We start from the raw sequence: 21,664 nt of genomic DNA on the forward strand, positions 1-21,664 counted from the left end.
AAAAGTCCAGGGAACCAATGTGCTGTATGTGTTTTATGGCCTTATTCAAGTGATTTAAAATTTTTCGTTTTTCACTAACCACGCATTAACGTTGTGTTCATAAAAACACAATCATGTACATACAAAAAGGCTCACATATTATTATTATTATTATAGCCCAGTTTGTGCTGAATACAGTGATATTAGACTTTAGCCATTTAGATGTTTATAAGCAACTGAAAAAAGCACACGTCAGGGCATGACAAAACTTCTCCAGGCCCCAAAAATACCTTTAGACCTCAGAGGGTTAACCCTCTGGAGTCTAAGGGTATTTTTGGGGCCTGGAGAAGTTTTGTCATGCCTTGACATTTGTGCTTTTTTCAGTTTCTTATAAATATCTAAATGGGTAAAGACTAATCTCACTGTAATCAGCACAAACTGGGCTGTAATAATATGTGAAATGCATGTATGTACATGATTGTGTTTTTGAGAAAAAAAATGTTATGCGTGGTTAGTGAAAAACTAAAAAAAAAAACACATAAAGAACAATGGTTCCCGGGATTTTTGAGAACTGGAGCTTGTAGCCTAGAATTTTTCTTTCTAAATGATGTGAAAATCATCTTGTTTACTCACTCACAGAAAACAATATATTGATTTAAATTTTCTAAGACACTTTTTGTTGGTAAAAGTCATATGCGAGTAGGCGTCAAATACCATGAATATCATTGTGATTTACACCTGAGAAGACAAAGGCCTGCATAATGAGCTGCATAATGAGCCATTCAGTCATCTGTGCCACTGTGAGTGAGGAGTTACAAGAGAGAATGTGAGAACAAAATAAATCTATATAATATTATGTTTGTAGTTTATTAAGAATATATTTAATTATCCCACAACATAATTTAATATCCACTTGGGGGAGCAGTTAAACAGTTTATTAGTAACAATCAAAGCTGACTTTCGAAGCTGAATTTTTAGCATCATTGCTCCAGTCACACACAGATTTTCTACAAAACAGAAACAAACAAACAAAACAACAACAAACAACAACAACAACAACAAAACATTTATTGTTATTATTATTATTATTAATGTGGAAAAGAGCTGAATATTTTTTTCAGGTTTTTTTTGGGGATAAATTGAAAGAAAAGCATTGTTTGTTACATTTACATTTACTTGTTACATTTATAATATTTACATCAAGCTTTTGAATGGTATATTGTATATTGTTATTGAAACTTCATAATGTTTAACTTAATTATACATTAAGTCAAGAATTATAGTTTGGAAAAAGTCTAACTAGTAAAATGTTTACACATTATGTGAAACCTAATAGTCAAGTCAAGTCACCTTTATTTATGTAGCTTTTTAAACAAAATACATTGCGTCAAAGCAACTGAAATTGAAATTTCTAATTGAAACCAAAAATGGAAAAATAAAAAAAACGGATAAACGGATTTTAAAGCTTCGAACGGATAAAGCTTCGTTTTTTTTTATTTGAGCTGATATCAAAAATAAAAAAACGGATAACAAGCGTGTGTGTTTCACTTTGGTGTTCTCGTCTGATGTCAGTTAGTGACAGTCATTCTTGAACGATAAATTTTTTTAAAACAAATCTTTAATGTGACTTGGGAAGAATGAGAATGGGGAGTGATTCGTTCAGTCGCGCATGCGCAAAATTCTATAGTTTCTGTACTGGAATTAGTCTAGTTCACCTGTTTCAGTCAATGCAATGGAAGCAGGAAAGAGAATTGATTAGTTCTTTTATTTTATTTTATTAATGCCAAGGTACCAAAGATAAAAGTACAGATAATGTCAATATTGCATACAAAGAAGTGGCATTACATGCAAAGCACCATTTACAGGCGTATGTAAACATACAAATAAATAATACTAAACGAAAGCTTTAACAAAATAAATTAAAAAGATTAAATAGCATTGAAAAGATTAAACATTTTTAACAGCCTTAAGATTTTTGGAAGATTAAATAGTTTGGATATACTGTTGAACTTTTTTTTTTTTTAACAGTATATAAAGGATTTTGATGAGTGAATTTACTGCAGTGAACATGACATTTTGCAAGAAGTCATAATATATTAAAAATGAAATATACATTAATTTTGTCTTTTTGAATATTAAAGAAGCCAAACAGTACATCCTTAAAAAGCAGAGAGAAACCCTGTAGCACACTGCGATAGATAACATTAGAGAATTAATTCCAAAATAGCTGTGTGTGAGGACAATCCCAAACGATATGTATATCAGTTTCATTAGGGTCACCACAAAAACAACAGCTTGTATCTATGTCTGAATTAAACCTTTTTTTAAAAACACTTTAGCTGGGTAAAATCTGTGTAACAATTTGAATGAGATTTCTCTAACCTTGTTAGTTATTATATATTCCAAAGACAGAGTCCATACTTTTTTCCAATCAATATGATCAACCACAGTCCTCCAATAAGACATCACATATGGAGTTGTTACATGCTCCTTTTGAAAAAGCAATCTAATCATATAGTTACGTGATGAAGGATACTGGGTAAAGTCATGGCCTATAGTGGTTAGAGAGTTTGGCTCCTAACCCTAGGCTTGTGGGTTTCGAGTCTCGGGCTGGTGTTCTGTCGATTTGTCCTTTGCTGTCAGATTTTCATACCTCCCACTAAAACAGTGGGTAGTACAATTCGACAACGAAAAATGCTACTGTAAATTTATGGTTTATTCATGTCTACACCTACCACAACCATAATCCTACCCTTACAGTACTGCAAATACAGTAATTATGTGTTATATTCGCGGTTGTAGCTAGAAGGGATACAGCTACAGGAAACCACCAATAAATATTATTTTCTAACAATTAGATTTTGTTTTTATTAAAGTCTACACCTACCCCAACCCTAAACCTACCCTTACAGTAATGCAGATACATTAAATACCGTTGTTTAGCATAAGAAAAAGGATGCGATATTGATGTGCACATGTGCAATAAACCCGGGTAGGAAAATCTGACGGGTAGGATAAAATGTCAGGACACTGGCAATACCACGACTGAGATGCCCTTGAGCAAAACACTGAACCCCCAACTGCTCCCTGGGCACTCGGCAGCATAAATGATGCCCACTGCTCCGAGTGTGTGTTCACTGTGTGTGTGTGTGTTCACTGCTGTGTGTGTGTGTGCACTTTGGATGGCTTAAATGCAGAGCACAAACTCTGAGTATTGGTCACCATACTTGGCTGAAAGCATAGTTTTCCTACTGGGATTTCAAATGAGTCTAAAGATAAAGATAAAGTGCTGGATGATCTAATGAGTCCCTTGACAGCATAACAACTCCTTTAGGAATAGCGTCCATGACGAATTATTTGGGAGTTACAGTAAAATTAAATTTACATAAGAATTCTTTGTGACTTAAAATAAGACCTTCTGAGTTAAATAACTAGGAAACAACCCAAAATAATTTCCAAATGAATTACCGCTCAGGGGTGCTTAAAAATTAATGACCATGCAAGTAATGCCTGTTTATGAAATTTGGTTAAATTGTAAGGGATTCTAGCAATATTATAAATACGGATCAATAGGAAAGGGAGACCACCTAATTTGGAAAAGTAGTCATTGGGGATAAAACTACATATTGAGTTTGGATTACACAAAAACTGTCTAATCCAATTAATTTTGAAAGTGTTGTTCAAAGAAGAGAAATCAAGGAAATTAAACCCACCATAATCATATGTGTTCATTAATAAGTACTCTTTATTACCTTTGTTACAACATTCAGTGTATAGAAAATAACCATAATGATATAAATTTATACATTTATAAACTGTAAGAAGTAAAAAGCTCAGAAATGCAGTAAGAGTAAATAATAACTACAATAATGATGATGATGATAATAATAATGACTAGGCACCTATTTGTAAGGAAGCGTGTAAATTAATTTCTCTATCCAATGCTGTCACGTCACGTTCCTGTGAATTATAAGTACATCTCCAGCACGTGCGTTCAGATCAGGACTGCCAGGTTTTCAAAACAAATCCTGCTCACTTGCTTCTCAAAACTAGCCCAATCACGTTTCCAGGAGGGCAGCGTGGGCTAAGCTACTGTCGAATCACAACACAGGAACCACTGGCACAATCAGAACTCGTTACGTATTTCTGAAGGAGGGACTTCATAGAACAAGGAAGTCATCAGCTCGTTTTTATGACAGTGAAAACAGCGGTATACACATAGGTGAATTGTGTGAAAAATGCTGTGTTTTTTTACACGCGAAACATGAACACGTTATATTGCACACTGTAAACACAAAGCTTCAAAAATCATGAAAAACGGGACCTTTAAGGCAGTACACTTAAAATCATAAAGACAAATAATAATAATAATAATATACACAGAGATTTGTTGCCAGGGTAACTCCAGGTCAAAGCTTATGGGTCTGTCACATGAAGAGCGACTCGAAAACCCGAAAGACTCATGAGATGAACTAATCAATTCTCTTTCCGGCTCAGACTGCATTGACTGAAACAGGTGAACTAGACTAATTCCTGTACAGAAACTATAGAATTTTGCGCATGCGCGACTGAACGAATCACTCCCCGAGACGACTCGTTCTTCCTGAGTCACATTAAAGATTCGTTTAAAACGACCGAATCGTTCAAGAATGACCGTCACTAACTGGCATCAGACGAGAACACCAAAGTGAAATGCACACGCTTGTTATCCGTTTTTTTTTTTTATATTAGCACAAATTTGAAAATCGGAAAATGAAGCTTTTTATCCGTTTTTTTTATTTTTGGTTTCAATTAATTTTGTTGAGTATTCACGGAGTTACAGTTCATTTTAATGACGTGTTTGTAAATGAAGATCAGCGCAGACAAAAGGCTGCAGACAGCACACCTTGTTTGTTCTCTTTATTTTATAAGTTCACAATGTTTTGTTCTTATTATGTCTGTATCCAAAAAAAAGTAGACCCTTTACAGAATCGATTGATGTATTGATCTTATCTGTACGAATAAAACTGAAAGTGTAATTTAAGTTATTTTCGGGGTTATCAGGAGAAAATGACTCATTACATGTATACGCGTTAATCGACTCCAGAGGGTTAATTTAGCCACTGTATTGAATAAATACCTAAAAAAAAAGTAATCGGATCTAGCAGTTTTTAATGCTTTTCTGTAGGATAGGTTACTTTCCCGCCAAGCAATACGAAATACCTCTAGTTTTGTTTTCCTTCAGCTGCGCTCCATTTTTCGGGGCTGCTCTCTTTAGGTTGCGAGAATGCTCATTATACCATGGTGTCATACTGGTTTCCTTAACCTTCCTTAAGCGTAAAGGAGCAACTGTATTTAAAGTGCTAGAAAAGAGAGAGTCCATAGTTTCTGTTACATCATCAAGTTGTTCTGAGGTTTTGGATATGCTAAGGAATTTGGATACATCAGGAAGATAACTTAAAAAGCAGTCTTTTGTGGTAGAAGTGATGGTTCTTCCATACTTGTAACAAGAAGTAGAATTTACAATTTTGGCTATATGAAGTTAGCACAAAACTAAATAATGATCTGAGATATCATCACTTGGCTGCATAATTTCAACACTATCAACATCAATTCCATGTGACAGTATTAAATTTAGAGTATGATTTCGACAATGAGTAGGTCCTGAAACGTGTTGTCTAACCCCAGTAGAGTTCAGAATGTCTATAAATGCTGATCCCTTTTTCATTATCAACATGGATATTAAAATCAACAACTATTATAACTTTATCTGCAGCCAGAACTAACTCGGATGTAAAAACACCAAACTCTTAAATAAAGTCTGTATGGTGCACTGGTGGCCTGTATACAGTAGCCAGTACAAACAGGGGATTTATCATTAACATTTGTTTCTCTGGATAATGTTATATAAAGCACCATTACTTCAAATGAGTTTGCCCTCTGAGAAATCCTGAAACCGTTGTTATAAATTGAAGCAACACCTCCCCCTTTGCCTTTTAGATGCGGCTCATGTTTATAACAGTAATCTTGGGGGGTGGACTCATTTAAAATAATGTAATCATCAGGTTTTAGCCAGGTTTCTGTCAAACAGAGCACATCTAGATTATGATCAGTGATCATATTATTTACAAAAAGTGTTTTCGTAGAAAGGGATCTGATATTCAATAAGCCAAGCTTTATCATTTGTTTATCCGTATTGCATCTGTTTTTTTATTTGATGAACCTCAATTAAATTGTTACTCTTAACTTGGTTTGGACGTTTTTTGTATTTTCTAGTTCGGGGAACAGACACAGTCTCTATAGTGTGATATCTAGGTGAAAGAGTCTTTGTGTGCTGAGAATTAACTGACCTCTGTGATGTGAGGCAGCTAGCAGACGGTCGGTTTAGCCAGTCTGTCTGCTTCCTGACCTGGGCCCCAGTTAGTCAAGTATAAACTCTAAGACTATGTGCCATATTTCTAGAGAAAAGAGCGGCGCCACCCCAGGAGGGATAAAGACCATCTCTTTTCAACAGGTCAGGTCTGCCCCAAAAGCTTGTCCCATTGTCTATGAAACCTATGTTTCTCTGTGGACACCACTTAGACATACAGCCATTGAGTGATGACAATCTGCTATGCATCCAGTCACCACGGGTATATCAATAAATAAAAAGAGACTTATTCATGTTTATGATCTCTGCTGGATTAAATGTTTCATTGTTTTTCTGAGGAAATCCAAATCTTAAATCCTAAGGTAATCCTCATCACATCTTCTTGTTTTTGGTAGCACTTATTCCCATAGCACCCGATGTACTTGCTACATCATTAGAAGAATGGCATCTACGCTAATATTAGTCTGCTTCTCTCTTATTCCGAGGTCACCGTAGCCACCAGATCCAGTCTTTTTCCAGAGCAGAGGGCCAGTGCAGTCACCCGGATCCCGGACCCGGATCACTGAATTCAATGATGAACTGCCTTTAACTGTCATTTTGCATTATTGACACAGTTTTCCTAATGAATGTTGTTCAGTTGCTTTGACGCAATGTATATTGATGTATGTCATCACAAGTATACGGGTGAATCGACTCCAGAGGGTTAAAATTACAGAGGATCAGATCTTGATGTTTTTCATACTGCAGTGCTTGATGGGAGGTTTTACTATGGTGGTTCCCAGAATGCATTGCAGAATGAAATAATTTGCTTGTTTGAGATTAGCAAAATCTGTGCAGAATTGATCACTGGTGATCACCGCGGGATGCATGCCGGTTAGAAAAGTGTTCAAGTAACGTCAGCCTTGCTATGATGTCATGCTGTCGTGTGCAAAAAACTCTCGCGACGGCAAGACGGCGGTGTCAGATTGAGCAGTCAAGCGCAGTTGCTCTCCAACGACTGTGCTGATCAAAAGCATGATGGCAAATGACTGACTGACGACACAGCCTCATGCTCATTGGCTGAGAATGTCAGCTGATACATTTTCTCTTTATTCTAATTAATTCTAATTAATTTATTCTTTATTCAAAATAGATTACCCATTTATTTATTAATATTTACATGCATGAACTAAACAAAAACAAAACACGCCTAGAGAAGTGAAGAATTTGGATATGCGTTTATTTAATTTTTCTCTTTTTTCTATTGTATGTTTGTGTGAATTAATAAATCAATCCATTAAAAATATACATGCACACATACATATCTAAATAGAATGCTTAGCCATTATGCCTCATCTTTCAATGTCAGGGTCTGGCTTAAAACAAGGGAAGAAATTCGGAAGAATGTTTGCTACAAAACAGCTTTGACTTGCATAGTATGGAAAAATACTATGGACGTGAAATGGTGGCAGAAACCTGCTTGTTTGCAAATATTCTTCTAAATTCCCTCTTTTGTGTTCAGCAGAACAAAGGAATTGATGCACATGATGACAAAACAGTGGTATTTCGATTACATCCACTTCGTCTGCGATAAAATACGCAAATGCGATCTCCTCCATTGCTGACATTTGCAGGCGACAAAACAGTGAGATTCGGGAAGTGTCCGACTTCAAAGGTCTTTTTTGACCCCTCCTCTTACTGCAGCCGCCTACTCTCGCCTACATTTCAGGCGAGGCAAGGCGCATCTCAAAAAAGCCTATTTTGTTGAAATACCATTGTTGAGATTCATATACTGGTTCTTGATGTTTCTCTGTGTCTAAATAGTACTGGTCTTCAATTTTTTTATATGAATTATGTACATTTAAAATTCAATTATTGTGACTATTAGACTAAAGAGCCCAAACACTGGTCTCCATGATGGTGACATAATTTTAACCAATGAAACATCAAGATCTGATCTATCTGTAATTCTCAATAACAGCTTGAAAGTCCCACATCTTGTCTTGAAGACAACAATTAGCTGGTTCAGGTGTGTTTAACCTGTTAGCCAGCACCCCCCATTATGGTACTCACAGCTGAAAGTGCTCTACCTAACTTATAATTGTAACAGTTTCCTACTTCAGTGTGTTACAAACATAATGTTGGTGTCTTTGGAAAGAAGACCCTTTGGGCTTTTTATCAACCTGATTTGATAATGATCAAAAATATTAAAAGCTATAGCCACTGAAGTTCCTTAATTTGTTTTTTTTTTACCACACTTAAATATTTTTATTTGATATAAAAATCAGTCCTGGAGCAATCTAGAAAAGTAGGAAAATGGGTTGAAAGTCACATGTCTCATGAGTTTCTATTTCAAATCTGAATAAGATATCATGAAAAATTAGACTCCTGCTAATATTTTTTATGAGACTATGTCTACTATGTCAGACTATGTCTGAAAATATTTCAGTGTGCAAATGGATTATTCAGTGTTCCTGGATGAACAGACAGTAGTGCAAGTAATAACAAGTTACTGTTTTTTTGCTTGTTGTAAATAAATAAATCAGTCAGATGTAGTGTTGAAGTGGGGAGGAGTCTGTGTGTGTGGTGTGGGGGGTATTGAGGGGTGTCAGAGGGCAGAGTTCAGCAAGGAGACAGCTTAAGGGAAAAAGCTGTTCCTAAGTCTTGTGGTCCATGTCCGGAGGCTCCTGAAGCACCTCCCGGAGGGCAGGAGGTTAAACACTCCATGGTCAGGGTGAGAGGAGTCCTTGAGAATGCTGCGAGCTCGTCGTAGACAGCGTTTCCTCTGGATGTCCTCAAGAGCAGGAAGTGGTGTCCCTGTGATGCGTTGGGCAGTTTTCACCACCCTCTGCAGTGCCTTGCGGTCAGCCACTGAGCAGTTTGCACTCAAACAGATGGTAATCATGCAGATGCATTCACATTCAACATAAAACACACTCTCACATATATAAAAACTGTTGAAAAATAAAAGAAACAAAGAAAAAGGCGATCGCTATAAGTTCCTCCTCCATCAGCTGACAGGTGCATCAGAGCGTCACGAGCCCTCAGGAGAGAGCACCAAAATTCAAATATACTATCTTTCGCCTATCTTTCATTCATTTTTTTTCGGGTGGATTGTCTCATTCTGTTTGTGACACTGTACACTGCAAAACCATGCCGTTTTTTTACTACCAAGATGCAGTTTCTGACCGTGAGTTATTCCATAACGGACACAAACAGTTCTGTCGCTGAAGAACTGAAACGTAAACAAAGGAATTATGTTCCATATTACAACGTTATTGCTTTGTTGGACTAAACGTGCTTCATGAGATGTCGTTCAGTGGACCCTTACCTTCCTAACTAAACCGGGATTTACAGCTGTGGATGTGTTTATGACTCGTTATTACGACGGATCTGGTATGTACAGCGTTTCCTTTGTCCAGGATTGGGAACCACTACATTAGAAGAATGGCATCTATGGTAATATTAGTCTTTCTGTTTCTCTCTTATTCCAACGTCACCGTAGCCCAGTGGTATTCAAACCTGTCCTGGAGGCTCCCCTGCACATTTTGTATGTCTCCCTTATAAGACTAACCCAAATCAGGTCTTGCAGTCTCAACTAATGAGCTGATGATTTGAATCAGGTGAGTTACATGAGGGAGACTGTCAGGATCTCAAGTTTTTTTGTGTTAAAGGTTATGACGTTTTGTAGACAAACGCTGACATTTATTTATCCTTACATTTAAAAAAAAACACTTTTATTAAAATATTCAGTTATTTGTTTAATGACACTTTATCCTAACTTATACAGCACTAAAAAGTATACACTTTAGCAGTTTAGGCATTTCTTGGGAACTGAGCCTCTGGGTACAGAAATTTCTATGCACATGGAATTACAATTTAAAACATTTAAGCATAAACCTTTTGGTGAAGTTGTTTTAAAATTTATTCAAAACATGCATTTAATCAGGTGTGTGGAAACGTGTTTGAGTGGTGTATGCCTGTACCTGCTGTTGTAAGGCAGTTTTCTTCATCACTGTTATCTTGACAGTTATCCTGTCCGTTGCATAGAAAGCTGCGATCTACACACCGTCCATTGTCACAGTGGAAACGTGCAGATGAACACACCAGAGGATTATCAACTGTGGAGTGTGTAGAGAGATTAATAAATTAACTGTATTATTAATGTTATTGTTTCTTAGATCTCACTCTTTCTTCTATTAAGATGGTCCCCAATCCTGGAGAACCCCCAACACTACACATTTTAGATGTCTCCCTATTCAAACACACCTGATTCAACTCCTCAGCTCATTACTGAAGACTCAAAGACAGGGCTGGGCAACCTTGGTCCTTCCAGGCCACTTTCCTTTTCAAACCTGTCCTGGAGGCACCCTTGCCCTGCACATTGTGTAGACACACCCAAAACAGGTCTTGCAGTTTTCTACAATTGAGCAGATGATTTGAATCCTGTGATTTAGATGAGGGAGACATGCAAAATGTAAAGGGCAGGGGTGCCTCCAGGACAGATTTGAAAACCACTGATCTAGTGAATGTGTTGGGAGTTGCCCAGTCCACAGCTCTACAAATATCTATCAAGGAGGCACCATGAGCCAGCACCCAGGAGGATCCAACACTCCAAGTAGAGTGAGCTCACAACATGAGTGGGCTTAGAGATGGCATTCCCCTTCTGCTGGCATCTGTAACAGACAAAGAGCTTATCTGAGGTCCTGGAGCTTTGTGTCTGGTCCATGTACTATCTTAAGGCACGGACAGGCCAGAGTATAGCTATGGCTGGGTCTGCCTCCTCTGGGTGCAGCACTTGCAGGTTCACTACCTGATCGCTGAAGGGGGTAGTAGAAATCTTGGGCACATAGATGGGCTGGGACCTCAGGGTTACTTAGGAGATGGCCGGCCCATACTATAATGCTATAATCATAAATTTTTGTAGTAACCTTCTTCATATGAAAACCTTAAATGTTATGGCTGCTATTAGAACAAAGAGTTGCCTTGGCGGCACATTGGATACTCACTGCAGTTGTCTTCATCGCTGCCATCAGGGCAGTCTCTGAAACCATTACACTGGAAACGGCCAATAATGCAGTGGACCCCGTTTGCACAAGCAAAAAAGGTGGGTGCACATTTTGCCTTCACCTTCACTGTGAGGAGATGAGAGAGGGAGAGAGAAACAGAGAAAAAAATAGTTTCTGTAGGACAGTGCAAACACTTTCTTATCAAAGCAAGTACAAACCCCATTAAGACAAAACGGTTTCAAACACACAGAATCTGATTACACTGCAATACTACATAGCAAAAACATGTAGCCTATGTTATGCTACAAATATTGCTTTCAAAAGGTCAAGTGAACTGTCAGTATGTAATAAAATGAAGAACAAAGAAATACAAGCAATAGAACAAAGAAATCTTGAAACTCGTCCAGTATCAAGCTAAAAAGGGTTTATTAAAGCTGCTACAGTTTTTCAGTAAAGAGCAATGATTGTTTTTTGCTTGATTCTAAATGAATAGACAATGGAAAGTCTTATTTCAATAAATTTACAATGCAAGACTGCACATATCACTGTAAAACCCGACAACTCACGTAACTCAAACCATTTGAGTAAACAGATTGACTGCAAAACCTTGCAAGTGAGGTTAACTCAAACAGTTTGAGGAAACAGATTGCCTTAAACCATTTAAGTTTTAAAACATACAGTTGTGAGTACTCTGAACTTAATTAAGTTTAATTCACTAAAACAAGATATACATTGCAGTTAAGTAATTAAGTGCTGATTGAGCATTAGCGATGAAGAGCTGCTGTTGACAAACAGAATCACTGATGGAAAGAGAAACCAGGAAGTATGACCATATTATCCCGGTCCTGTCAACTCTGCACTGGCTCCCTATCGAACACCGTATAGATTTTAAAATATTGCTTATTACTTATAAAGCCCTGAATGGTTTTGCACCTCAGTATTTGAATGAGATCCTTTTACATTATAATCCTCTACGTCCGCTACGTTCTCAAAACTCAGGCAATTTGATAATACCTAGAATATCAAAATCAACTGCGGGCGGCAGATCCTTTTCCTATTTGGCGCCTAAACTCTGGAATAACCTACCTAACATTGTTCGGGAGGCAGACACACTCTTGCAGTTTAAATCTAGATTAAAGACCCATCTCTTTAACCTGGCTTACACATAACATACTAATATGCACCCTATGTACTTGCTACATCATTAGAACAATGGCATCTACACTAATATTTGTCTGTTTCTCTCTTATTCCGAGGTCACCGTAGCCACCAGATCCAGTCTGTATCAAGATCAGAGGGTCACTGCAGTCACCCGGATCCAGTACGTATCCAGACCAGATGGTGGATCAGCACCTAGAAAGGACCTCCACTGCCCTGAAAGACAGCGGAGACCAGGACAACTAGAGCCCCAGATACAGATCCCCTGTAAAGACCTTGTCTCAGAGGACCACCAGGACAAGACCACAGGAAACAGATGATTCTTCTGCACAATCTGACTTTGCTGCAGCCTGGAATTGAACTACTGGTTTCATCTGGTCAGAGGAGAACTGGCCCCCCAACTGAGCCTGGTTTCTCCCAAGGTTTTTTTCTCCATTCTGTCACCGATGGAGTTTCGGTTCCTTGCCGCTGTCGCCTCTGGCTTGCTTAGTTAGGGTCACTTCATCTACAGCGATATCGTTGACTTGATTGCAAATAAATGCACAGACACTATTTAACTGAACAGAGATGACATCACTGAATTCAATGATGAACTGCCTTTAACTATCATTTTTGCATTATTGACACACTGTTTTCCTAATGAATGTTGTTCAGTTGCTTTGACGCAATGTATTTTGTTTAAAGCGCTATATAAATAAAGGTGACTTGACTTGACTTGACTTGGATGACCAATAATTTTCTCCAATTAAATTCGGATAAGACAGAGATATTAATTATTGGACCAAAAACACTACACAGAATCTTGTAGATTACAATCTGCAACTAGACGGATGTACTGTTACTTCCTCTACAGTCAAAAATCTGGGTGTTATATTAGACAGCAACTTGTCTTTTGAAAATCATATTTCCCATGTTACAAAAACTGCATTCTTCCATCTTAGAAACATTGCCAAGCTACATAACATGTTATCTGTTTCTGATGCAGAAAGGCTAGTTCATGCATTCATGACCACTAGACTGGATTATTGTAATTAGGGATGTCCTGATCAGGTTTTTTTGTCCTCGAGTCCGAGTCATTTGATTTTGAGTATCTGCCGATACCGAGTCCCGATCCGATACTTCTATAATACATAAAAAAAGAATAAAGAAGAGCGAAAAAACAGATCCAGGATCTTCAATAAATTACATTTTGAAATATATTCAAATATAAAACAGCTATTTTAAATAGGCTAGTAAAAATATTTCAAAATCTTACTGTTTTGCTGTACTTTGGATCAAATAAATGCAGGCTTGGTGAATAGAAGGGACTTCTTAAAAAAAAAAAAAAAACCTTAAGCTTACTGTTCAAAAACTTCTGACTGGTAGTATAGGCAACTTTATTTTTTCTCTAATTTCTAGCTTTTAATTGGCTTAGAAATCTATAAATGCTGGACAATAAATAATAAGGATTTGTTTATATACTACAAACACTGTTTATCACATAATAATGCAGAATAGTTTCTATACTGTAATAAATACTATGTCAATCAGCACTGCATTGTTCATACTTTATCACCTGCTGGAGATGACTTGAAGAACAATTTATTGTCGTGATCGTATATTAATGTCTTCGTGTTTGCATAAGTTTCTGTTTTCCTGTGAGCACCACAGCATAGCTGGACGCTTTTGTCCATATTAGGAATTTCCTGATATCAGCGCGAGAGTGCGCTCTGGCTTCGAGTATGAATGAAACACACACTGCATGAGAGTTTAGCGCTCTGTGATGTTCATCTCGCTGTATCCTGGGTCCGGATGAAATATCAGGTCATGCGCAAACTATCATGTCTCTTTGAGTTTGAATCTATATTTATTCACACCAGCTCTTGAAAACAAAGTGATGTCATGCCGCACGCGTTGCTGTTTCTGTGTGGAGTCAAAAGGGTCTAACTCTGTGCCACCGCATAACAAAAGATGTGTTAAAAATTAATGAGAATATATATATATATCCGAGTCCTGATCGGGAGGTAACGTCCGATTCCGATCGAGTCTGAAACCACGTGATCGGGCCCGATTTCCGATCACGTGATCGGATCTGGACATCCCTAATTGTAATGCACTTCTAGGTGGTTGTCCTGCTTCTTCAATAAACAAGCTACAGGTAGTCCAAACTGCAGCAGCTAGAGTGCTTACTAGGTCAAGAAAATATGATCATATTACCCCAGTTTTACAGTCTCTGCACTGGCTACCTATTAAGCACCGTATCAGTTACAAATTATCATTACTTACCTATAAGGCCCTAAATGGTTTAGCTCCTGCGTACCTAACTAGCCTTATACCACGTTACAATCCATCATGCTCCCTAAGGTCACAAAACGCTGGACTTTAGGTAGTTCCTAGGATAGCAAACTCCACTAAAGGAGGTAGAGCTTTTTCACATTTGGCTCCCAAACTCTGGAATAGCCTTCCTGATAATGTTCGGGGTTCAGACACACTCTCTCTGTTTAAATCTAGATTAAAAACGCATCTCTTTCGCCAAGCATTCAAATAATGTATCTTAAATTGTGAGTGTAGTTGCATCTGATCAAATGCGCATTTTTATTCTGCTTGGGTTAAACTAATTAATTTTACTTTGTTGGATCAGCAGCTATGCTAATGATGTCTCTATTTGTTTCTATGTTTTGCACTAGGATTTACACAAGCTCCAGTCTGGATCCAGAACACCTGAGAAGAGATGATGCTGACCCCCTCAAGAGGACCCCAGATGATGCTAACCCTGAATCAAACAAACTGACAGTCACCACTTATAAGCTATTACTAAATATTGTAGAAATATAATTTTCTGTAAAGTTGCTTTGTAACGATTTGTATTGTAAAAAGCGCTATAAAAAAATAATAATAAAAATAAATAAACTTGAATCACCAGCTCCACTTATTAATAACCAGACTGGCTTTATTTCTATGAGACGTCTTCAGAATCTCTTAATGAAAATTAGGTTTAGATGTTGATTTGTTTTATTCGAAGTAACCATGTTAGAGATCAGTGTTTGCTTTAGCTGGGCTCTTGACCATTGACTTCTGTCTTAGTTTTTTTTTTCTTTGGCTGTTGTAACCATGTGTTCCTGAATCATAGTTGTTATAACTCAAAAGCCCAGAGAAAATATCATCAAGTGTTGGTTGTATTGTGTTATATTGGTGATGATAATCATCAACTATTGAACTATTCGGTATCTAATCTTTGATAGAATGGGTGTTGTGTAATTAGTTGGACTGATTATAATAATAATAAAAGTGATTCTAAGAGATTGACCATAAAAAAAATATATAACTGGGGGCCCCCGCGATCTCAAACGTCTGACTGAGGCCAGCCTAAAATGATGATCAGGACAGTTGTCAGGCCACTGCTGCATGTCGTCACAAAAGCTTACAATTTTCCTCATTATTAAGCCTTGCCACTTGCCAATTTAAACATTTAAAATAGTTTAAAGCATTCTAACACAAGATGCGGAAAAGCTCAATGGAGTAGCTGGTTATAGATAACATTGAACCAAGCTCTCCTTTACGAAGTTCTCCTCTAAGTTGCTCCTCCACCAGAATGAACAAATACAAAATTGCAGTTTAAACAAACAGAAAAGGATGTGAAAGAGACCAATTCAGCAGTTCTGGTGTTCGGGGCTAATGCAGAGAGAGTCTCAAAACGCTTAAACACTGAATTTGCCACATTTGCTCTTGTACCGACAAAAATAAATACAAAATATATCAAAATATCTGTCTTGGAAAGTATGTTTAAAAAAAAAAAAAAAAAAAAAAAAAAACACTGTGGTTATGTCTTAAGTGAAAGTAAACTGTTGAGAAAAATTATAATTAATGCATTCATTGTCTCTTAAAGTGGCCACGCCTAATTTAGTTACTAGCTGCTGCAATGTCAATCCAAGAAAATGAAATAAAGAAAATCACTCACTGCTCTTGACTGAACTACTTTGTAGTTTTAACAAGAATTAATGCACAGTCAAACCAACAATTATTCAAACACCAGATATAATGTTTTATATATTAAATTTCTTATATATATTTTAAACTAGTAGGTGCAGGACACTATAATAAATTGAGTATAGCTAAATAAAGCAAACTGTGAGATATTATACCCCAAAATTCTTCATACAGTGAACTACTAGTGAAACTGATTAAAAATTAATAAATAAATAAATAAATTGGGACCAAAAATTATTCAGAGACTTTGACCTGACCATGTTTTGCTTACATGCTTTTTTCCTGAATTGCTAATGCAACCTGAACAAAATTAAAGACTGAACAAAATTAAGCATTGTTTGGTAATTGGTCAACAAATTTTTGATACTTGAGTAAATATTGTCATACTAACAGTTGTCTGAATTTTTGGTCGACTGTAATCCATTACACACCTTTCTATCAAAGTTATCTGTCATTAAGATTAATTTGTTCTGACAGTTTAACTCTGGGTTCTTGTCATATTTTATTAACATATTTTAAACTATAGCAAGAAATGTTGAAGGTGTCTGAATAAATTTTGTTTATACTGTATATAAAATTTTTACAGTCAAAACTATGCAGTGCTATTTTATTGAATTATTTGGTTTCTATACCTGGACACCTACAAACTTAAAAAAAAACTTAAACATTGTGTAAATAGCACAAATAAATAAACATAAAAATGTAAAAAAATTCAAACAGGGCTCACTGGAAAAACCTGTACCAAACGGTTTGAGTTAACGTGAATTGTCGGGTTTTACAGTGTATGACTGTGTTTAATTATGAGGAGACATACTGTACACCGGGGTGCCCAATCCTGTTCCTGAAGTTCCACCCTAATTTAAAGTTCAGTTCTTACCCTTTCCAATTTTGATTTTCCAGTGTTCCTGAATTTCTTTAATTAGTTGGTTCAGGTTTAAGAACTGAAGATAAAAGATGTTAAACATTAAGCAGATCTTGAGGGATTTAATGTCTTGTATCTTCAGTTCATCTAAGGCTGTGGCTGAAAACAGAGAACTCAACTCTCACGTGATAGAAGAACCTCAAATTCAGAAAGGTGTAGCACGCTTATAGGCAACTCGTTTATTTGTTTTTCTTTTTTTGATAAAGGGGAGCACTGCTAAACTAACATGAGAACAGCCCACAAAGTGAGGGAACCAACTCCTCTGAAGGGGAGAGAACTAACAATAACCGTTGTTATTGTTACAGCTGTCTATGTTCCACCACAGGCAGACACAAGATTGGCTTTGTCTAAGCTTCACGATGTTCAGCGGTTACATTAACAAACATCCTGACGCTGCTTCTATCATCACGGGGGATTTTAACAAAGCCAACGAGTCTGCCGACCAGCACATCAGAAAGCAGCAGTCAGAGCAGTGATAATCATGTGATCACCGTGTCAGAGGATGAGATTCGGAGGGCTCTAAAGTGAGTGAACATCAGGAAAGAAGCAGGTACCAATGAGATTTCTGGCTGTGTTCTGAGGTCCTGTGCTGATCAGCTCACTGGTTTGTTTACATATATTTTTAAGGAGTCTCTTGCTACCTCAGTGGTTCCCACATCCTTTAAATAGTAACTAAACCCTAAACCAACTTTTTTTTGTTAATGATCTGTAAGAATGGGGCTTTATTAGTACTGTTGATTGATTCGAGTAACTTTTTTGACATTTGTGTATAAAATGTTTTAATTCTACAATATATGGTGTAAAAACGTCTGAGTGCTGCCCTCTTCAGGTTGAACGGTGGCTACTGCAGTTGATTTTTCCTATTGGATGTTGCGGTGGCAAGTGACGTAAGGGGTGGCAGGTGACGTAAGCAGTTTCCAGCTCACCACGCCCCTTGGTACGACCTACCACGCCCTTGGCAGTATAAAACCATCTTGTTCTTCCGTCAAAATTACTGTAGTGAGTCAGGAGTTGGAATTGCGAGTATTGAAAGCGACCAGGATAGACTATTATAGAAACTTTTAGAATACTTTTATTCAGCAAGGATTTAGGTGTTAAATGGATAAAAATTATATTGTTAGAATATTGTCAACATTTATATTTTGAATAAATTCTGTTGTTTTTAACTTTTTATTTTATTTCTGGAACACAGGTTCCAAAAAATATTAGGAAGCACAACAGTTGATAATATTATCAACACTGATAATAACTCGGCATGTTAGAATGATTTCTAAAGGATCATGTGACACTGAAGACTGGAGTAATGATACTGAAAATACAGTACTGCGTCACTGAATAAATTAATAAAAATGATTTTTAAAAGTATAATGATATAAGAAACCAATATTAGAAAATTTTCATAATATTACTGTTTTTCTGTATTTTTGATCAACTAAATACAGCCTTGATGAGCATAAGAGACTCCAATAAAAAACATTACAAATCTAAAAGATATATACCCGTTTATATATATATATATATATATATATATATATATATATATATATATATATTACAGGCCTTTGTGTGCGTCCCATATTCTGTCCCTTATTTTTCTATGAAAAACCATGAATGTCCCTTATTTTCATTTTCTAAGTTGGCAGCCATACTGTTAATCCACTTACATGAACTAAAATGGGCTGAAACTATTCCAAATATGTTTTTATCTTTCATTGTAGAGTAGACAAATATTGATAAAAAAATTGTACTGTGGTTTTAGTAGTGTCAGAAAAAAGCCCTCGAATGAGAGCTGCTAGTAGAGATATAGTGTAACGATTCGTGCACCAGTGAAACACAGGGAGACGAGAGATCCAATCGCTGGTATGTTTATTTGAGGTAATCCAAAATCGTCGTCAAACATGCCAGGGTCAAGACCAGAATGCAGTCCAAACAAACAAAACACACAAGGAAGGGAACAGGAAAGGGAAGGAAATGGAACGGGAACTCAGAATATGAGAAATGAGGAATCTCGGGGAACGAGAAGACTGGAACATTCGAAGGGTAAGGACTCCATACAAACAAGGAAAGACTGGTATTTATAAGGAGGCTAATGACAATAGATTGCCTGCACCTGGTGCAATTAACTGGAGTGCAATTACTGTGAAGACAGGACCAGACTAGAGGAATTATAGTGCCTATGGTGAAGTGCCTAAGGGGAAGTGAGCCCACTAGTGGACACCCAGGGAAACAGAGTGACATTACCCCCTCCTCCACGGAGCAGCTGCCAGTTGCTCCACCCGAAACCAAGGGAAAACCAACAGACAAAGAGACTAGGAGGGAGGTGGAGCAGCGGAGGACTAGGGGGAGGGACGGAGGGCCAGATAACATGGAAAACAGAGACAAGAGGACCAGGTAAAATGGGGAGACAGAGACAAGAGAAGTGCAACACAAAACAAGGAGTCCAGGAGGGTGGTGGACCGGCGGAGGATCAGGGGGAGGGACGGAGGGCCAGGTCCTAGAGGCAAATGGAACGACAGACACAGACTAGAAACCCAGGAGGGAGGTGGACCGGCGGAGGATCAGGGGAAGGGACGGAGGGCCAGGTCCAAAGGAGGAAACAGACAGAAAAAAACAAAAGAAAACAAAAACATAAGTCCATAAAGGACATCACGTGACGCCCACCAGGGCGGAGCAGAAGACCACCACAACGGTGTGGTCAAGACGAAACTCTGGTAATCCTATGGTGTTTCTACTGGATTCCAGAAGATCGGTGCTGACTTGACTCTGCTCATGAAGATTATTGGTGACTTGCATTTGTTCATGAAGATCCCCGGTGACTTGACTCAGTCCTTGAAGATCACCGGTGACTTGACTCTGTCCTTGAAGATCACCGGTGACTTGACTCTGTCCTTGAAGATCACCAGTGACTTGACTCTGAAAGGTCAACGGTGACTAGCCTTGTCCACTCTATTACTCACTCCTGAGCGACCTCCCCTGGTTCCACAGAACACTACCAGGTGAGTACCCTCAAAGCCATTCCTCTCCCGCTTGATGGCTGGGGAGGAAATTGGAGCAGACATACCGCTGGATCTCTTTGGATGGAGTCCTTCTGTAACGATTCGTGCACCAGTGAAACACAGGGAGACGAGAGATCCAATCGCTGGTATGTTTATTTGAGGTAATCCAAAATCGTCGTCAAACATGCCAGGGTCAAAACCAGAATGCAGTCCAAACAAACAAAACACACGAGGAAGGGAACAGGAAAGGGAAGGAAACGGAACGGGAACTCAGAATATGAGAAATTAGGAATCTCGGGGAACGAGAAGACTGGAACATCGAAGGGTAAGGACTCCATACAAACAAGGAAAGACTGGTATTTATAAGGAGGTATTTATAATGACAATATATTGCCTGCACCTGGTGCAATTAACTGGAGTGCAATTACTGTGAAGACGTGACCAGACTAGAGGAATTATAGTGCCTATGGTGAAGTGCCTAAGGGGAAGTGAGCCCACTAGTGGACACCCAGGGAAACAGAGACTGACAGCGTGACATATAGGAAACACAGCTGATCTGAGAAACCTTATTAAATAACTTAAAATGCTTTTTTTACACAATATATTTCACCTATATCATCAAAGCAGATTTAAAACCTAAAAACGTAAATTCTCTTTTCTTAAGATTATTTGTAGGATGTTCTGTACATTATTCTTTCTCTTGTCTGCATTTCACCTCTGCTGTAGTTTATTTCTAATAAATCTGACATTGTATACTACTTATTGTTGGCTCTGTGACAAATTGTTTATTTTCCTATATTCTTCCATGCTGAAGACCATGCAGCAGAGTTGGAGTGGACCTCTTGTTGAAGAACTTCTCCAGGCACTATGAACCATCTGACTAGTAAGAAAAACATTCAAAAGTTTATCATATATTAAAACAAATATAAAAAAAAATATCAAATATGTTTTGAGTCCTGTATGTCTTATAAGGCCATCCTGTTTAACACTGCACTGAGGACACTACAACCAGAGAGGTACAACTAGTTTTGTCACTGTACCAAAATTTCAGTATTCGGTACCAATACCAGTGAAAATCCACGGTTCTCTGTACCAATTTCGGTACCAAAGCAAAACACAAAAATATGCTAATTAAAAAAAAAAAAAAAAACTTTATCACTAAAAATAAAACCAATGCCATTCTTTATCCTTATTCAAGTAATATAATTATGAAAAACAGTAAACAAGTTATACCCAAATTTAATTTGTGTTTTAATTAAGGAAATTTAAATACATTTTATTTTTTGGTAAATAAAGGGTATTTGCT

General features: G+C 37.5%; 1 protein-coding gene across 3 annotated transcripts in view; it reads right to left on the reverse strand.

Moving 5' to 3' along the window:
• ldlrad3 (low density lipoprotein receptor class A domain containing 3) overlaps positions 1–21,664 on the reverse strand; it is a 111,534-nt gene that overhangs the window by 15,033 nt on the left and 74,837 nt on the right. For 2 of the 3 annotated variants that reach the window (XM_059535842.1, XM_059535840.1), the window contains 2 exons: positions 11,317–11,442; positions 10,294–10,428 (listed from right to left, as the gene is read on the reverse strand). In XM_059535842.1, the coding sequence (XP_059391825.1) occupies positions 10,294–10,428; positions 11,317–11,442 (261 nt within the window). The remainder of the gene's footprint in view (positions 1–10,293; positions 10,429–11,316; positions 11,443–21,664) is intronic. The other variant, XM_059535841.1, reaches the window with a different exon arrangement.

Source organism: Carassius carassius, chromosome 43 (genome assembly GCF_963082965.1).
Source record: "Carassius carassius chromosome 43, fCarCar2.1, whole genome shotgun sequence".
Classification (NCBI taxonomy): Eukaryota; Metazoa; Chordata; class Actinopteri; order Cypriniformes; family Cyprinidae; genus Carassius; species Carassius carassius.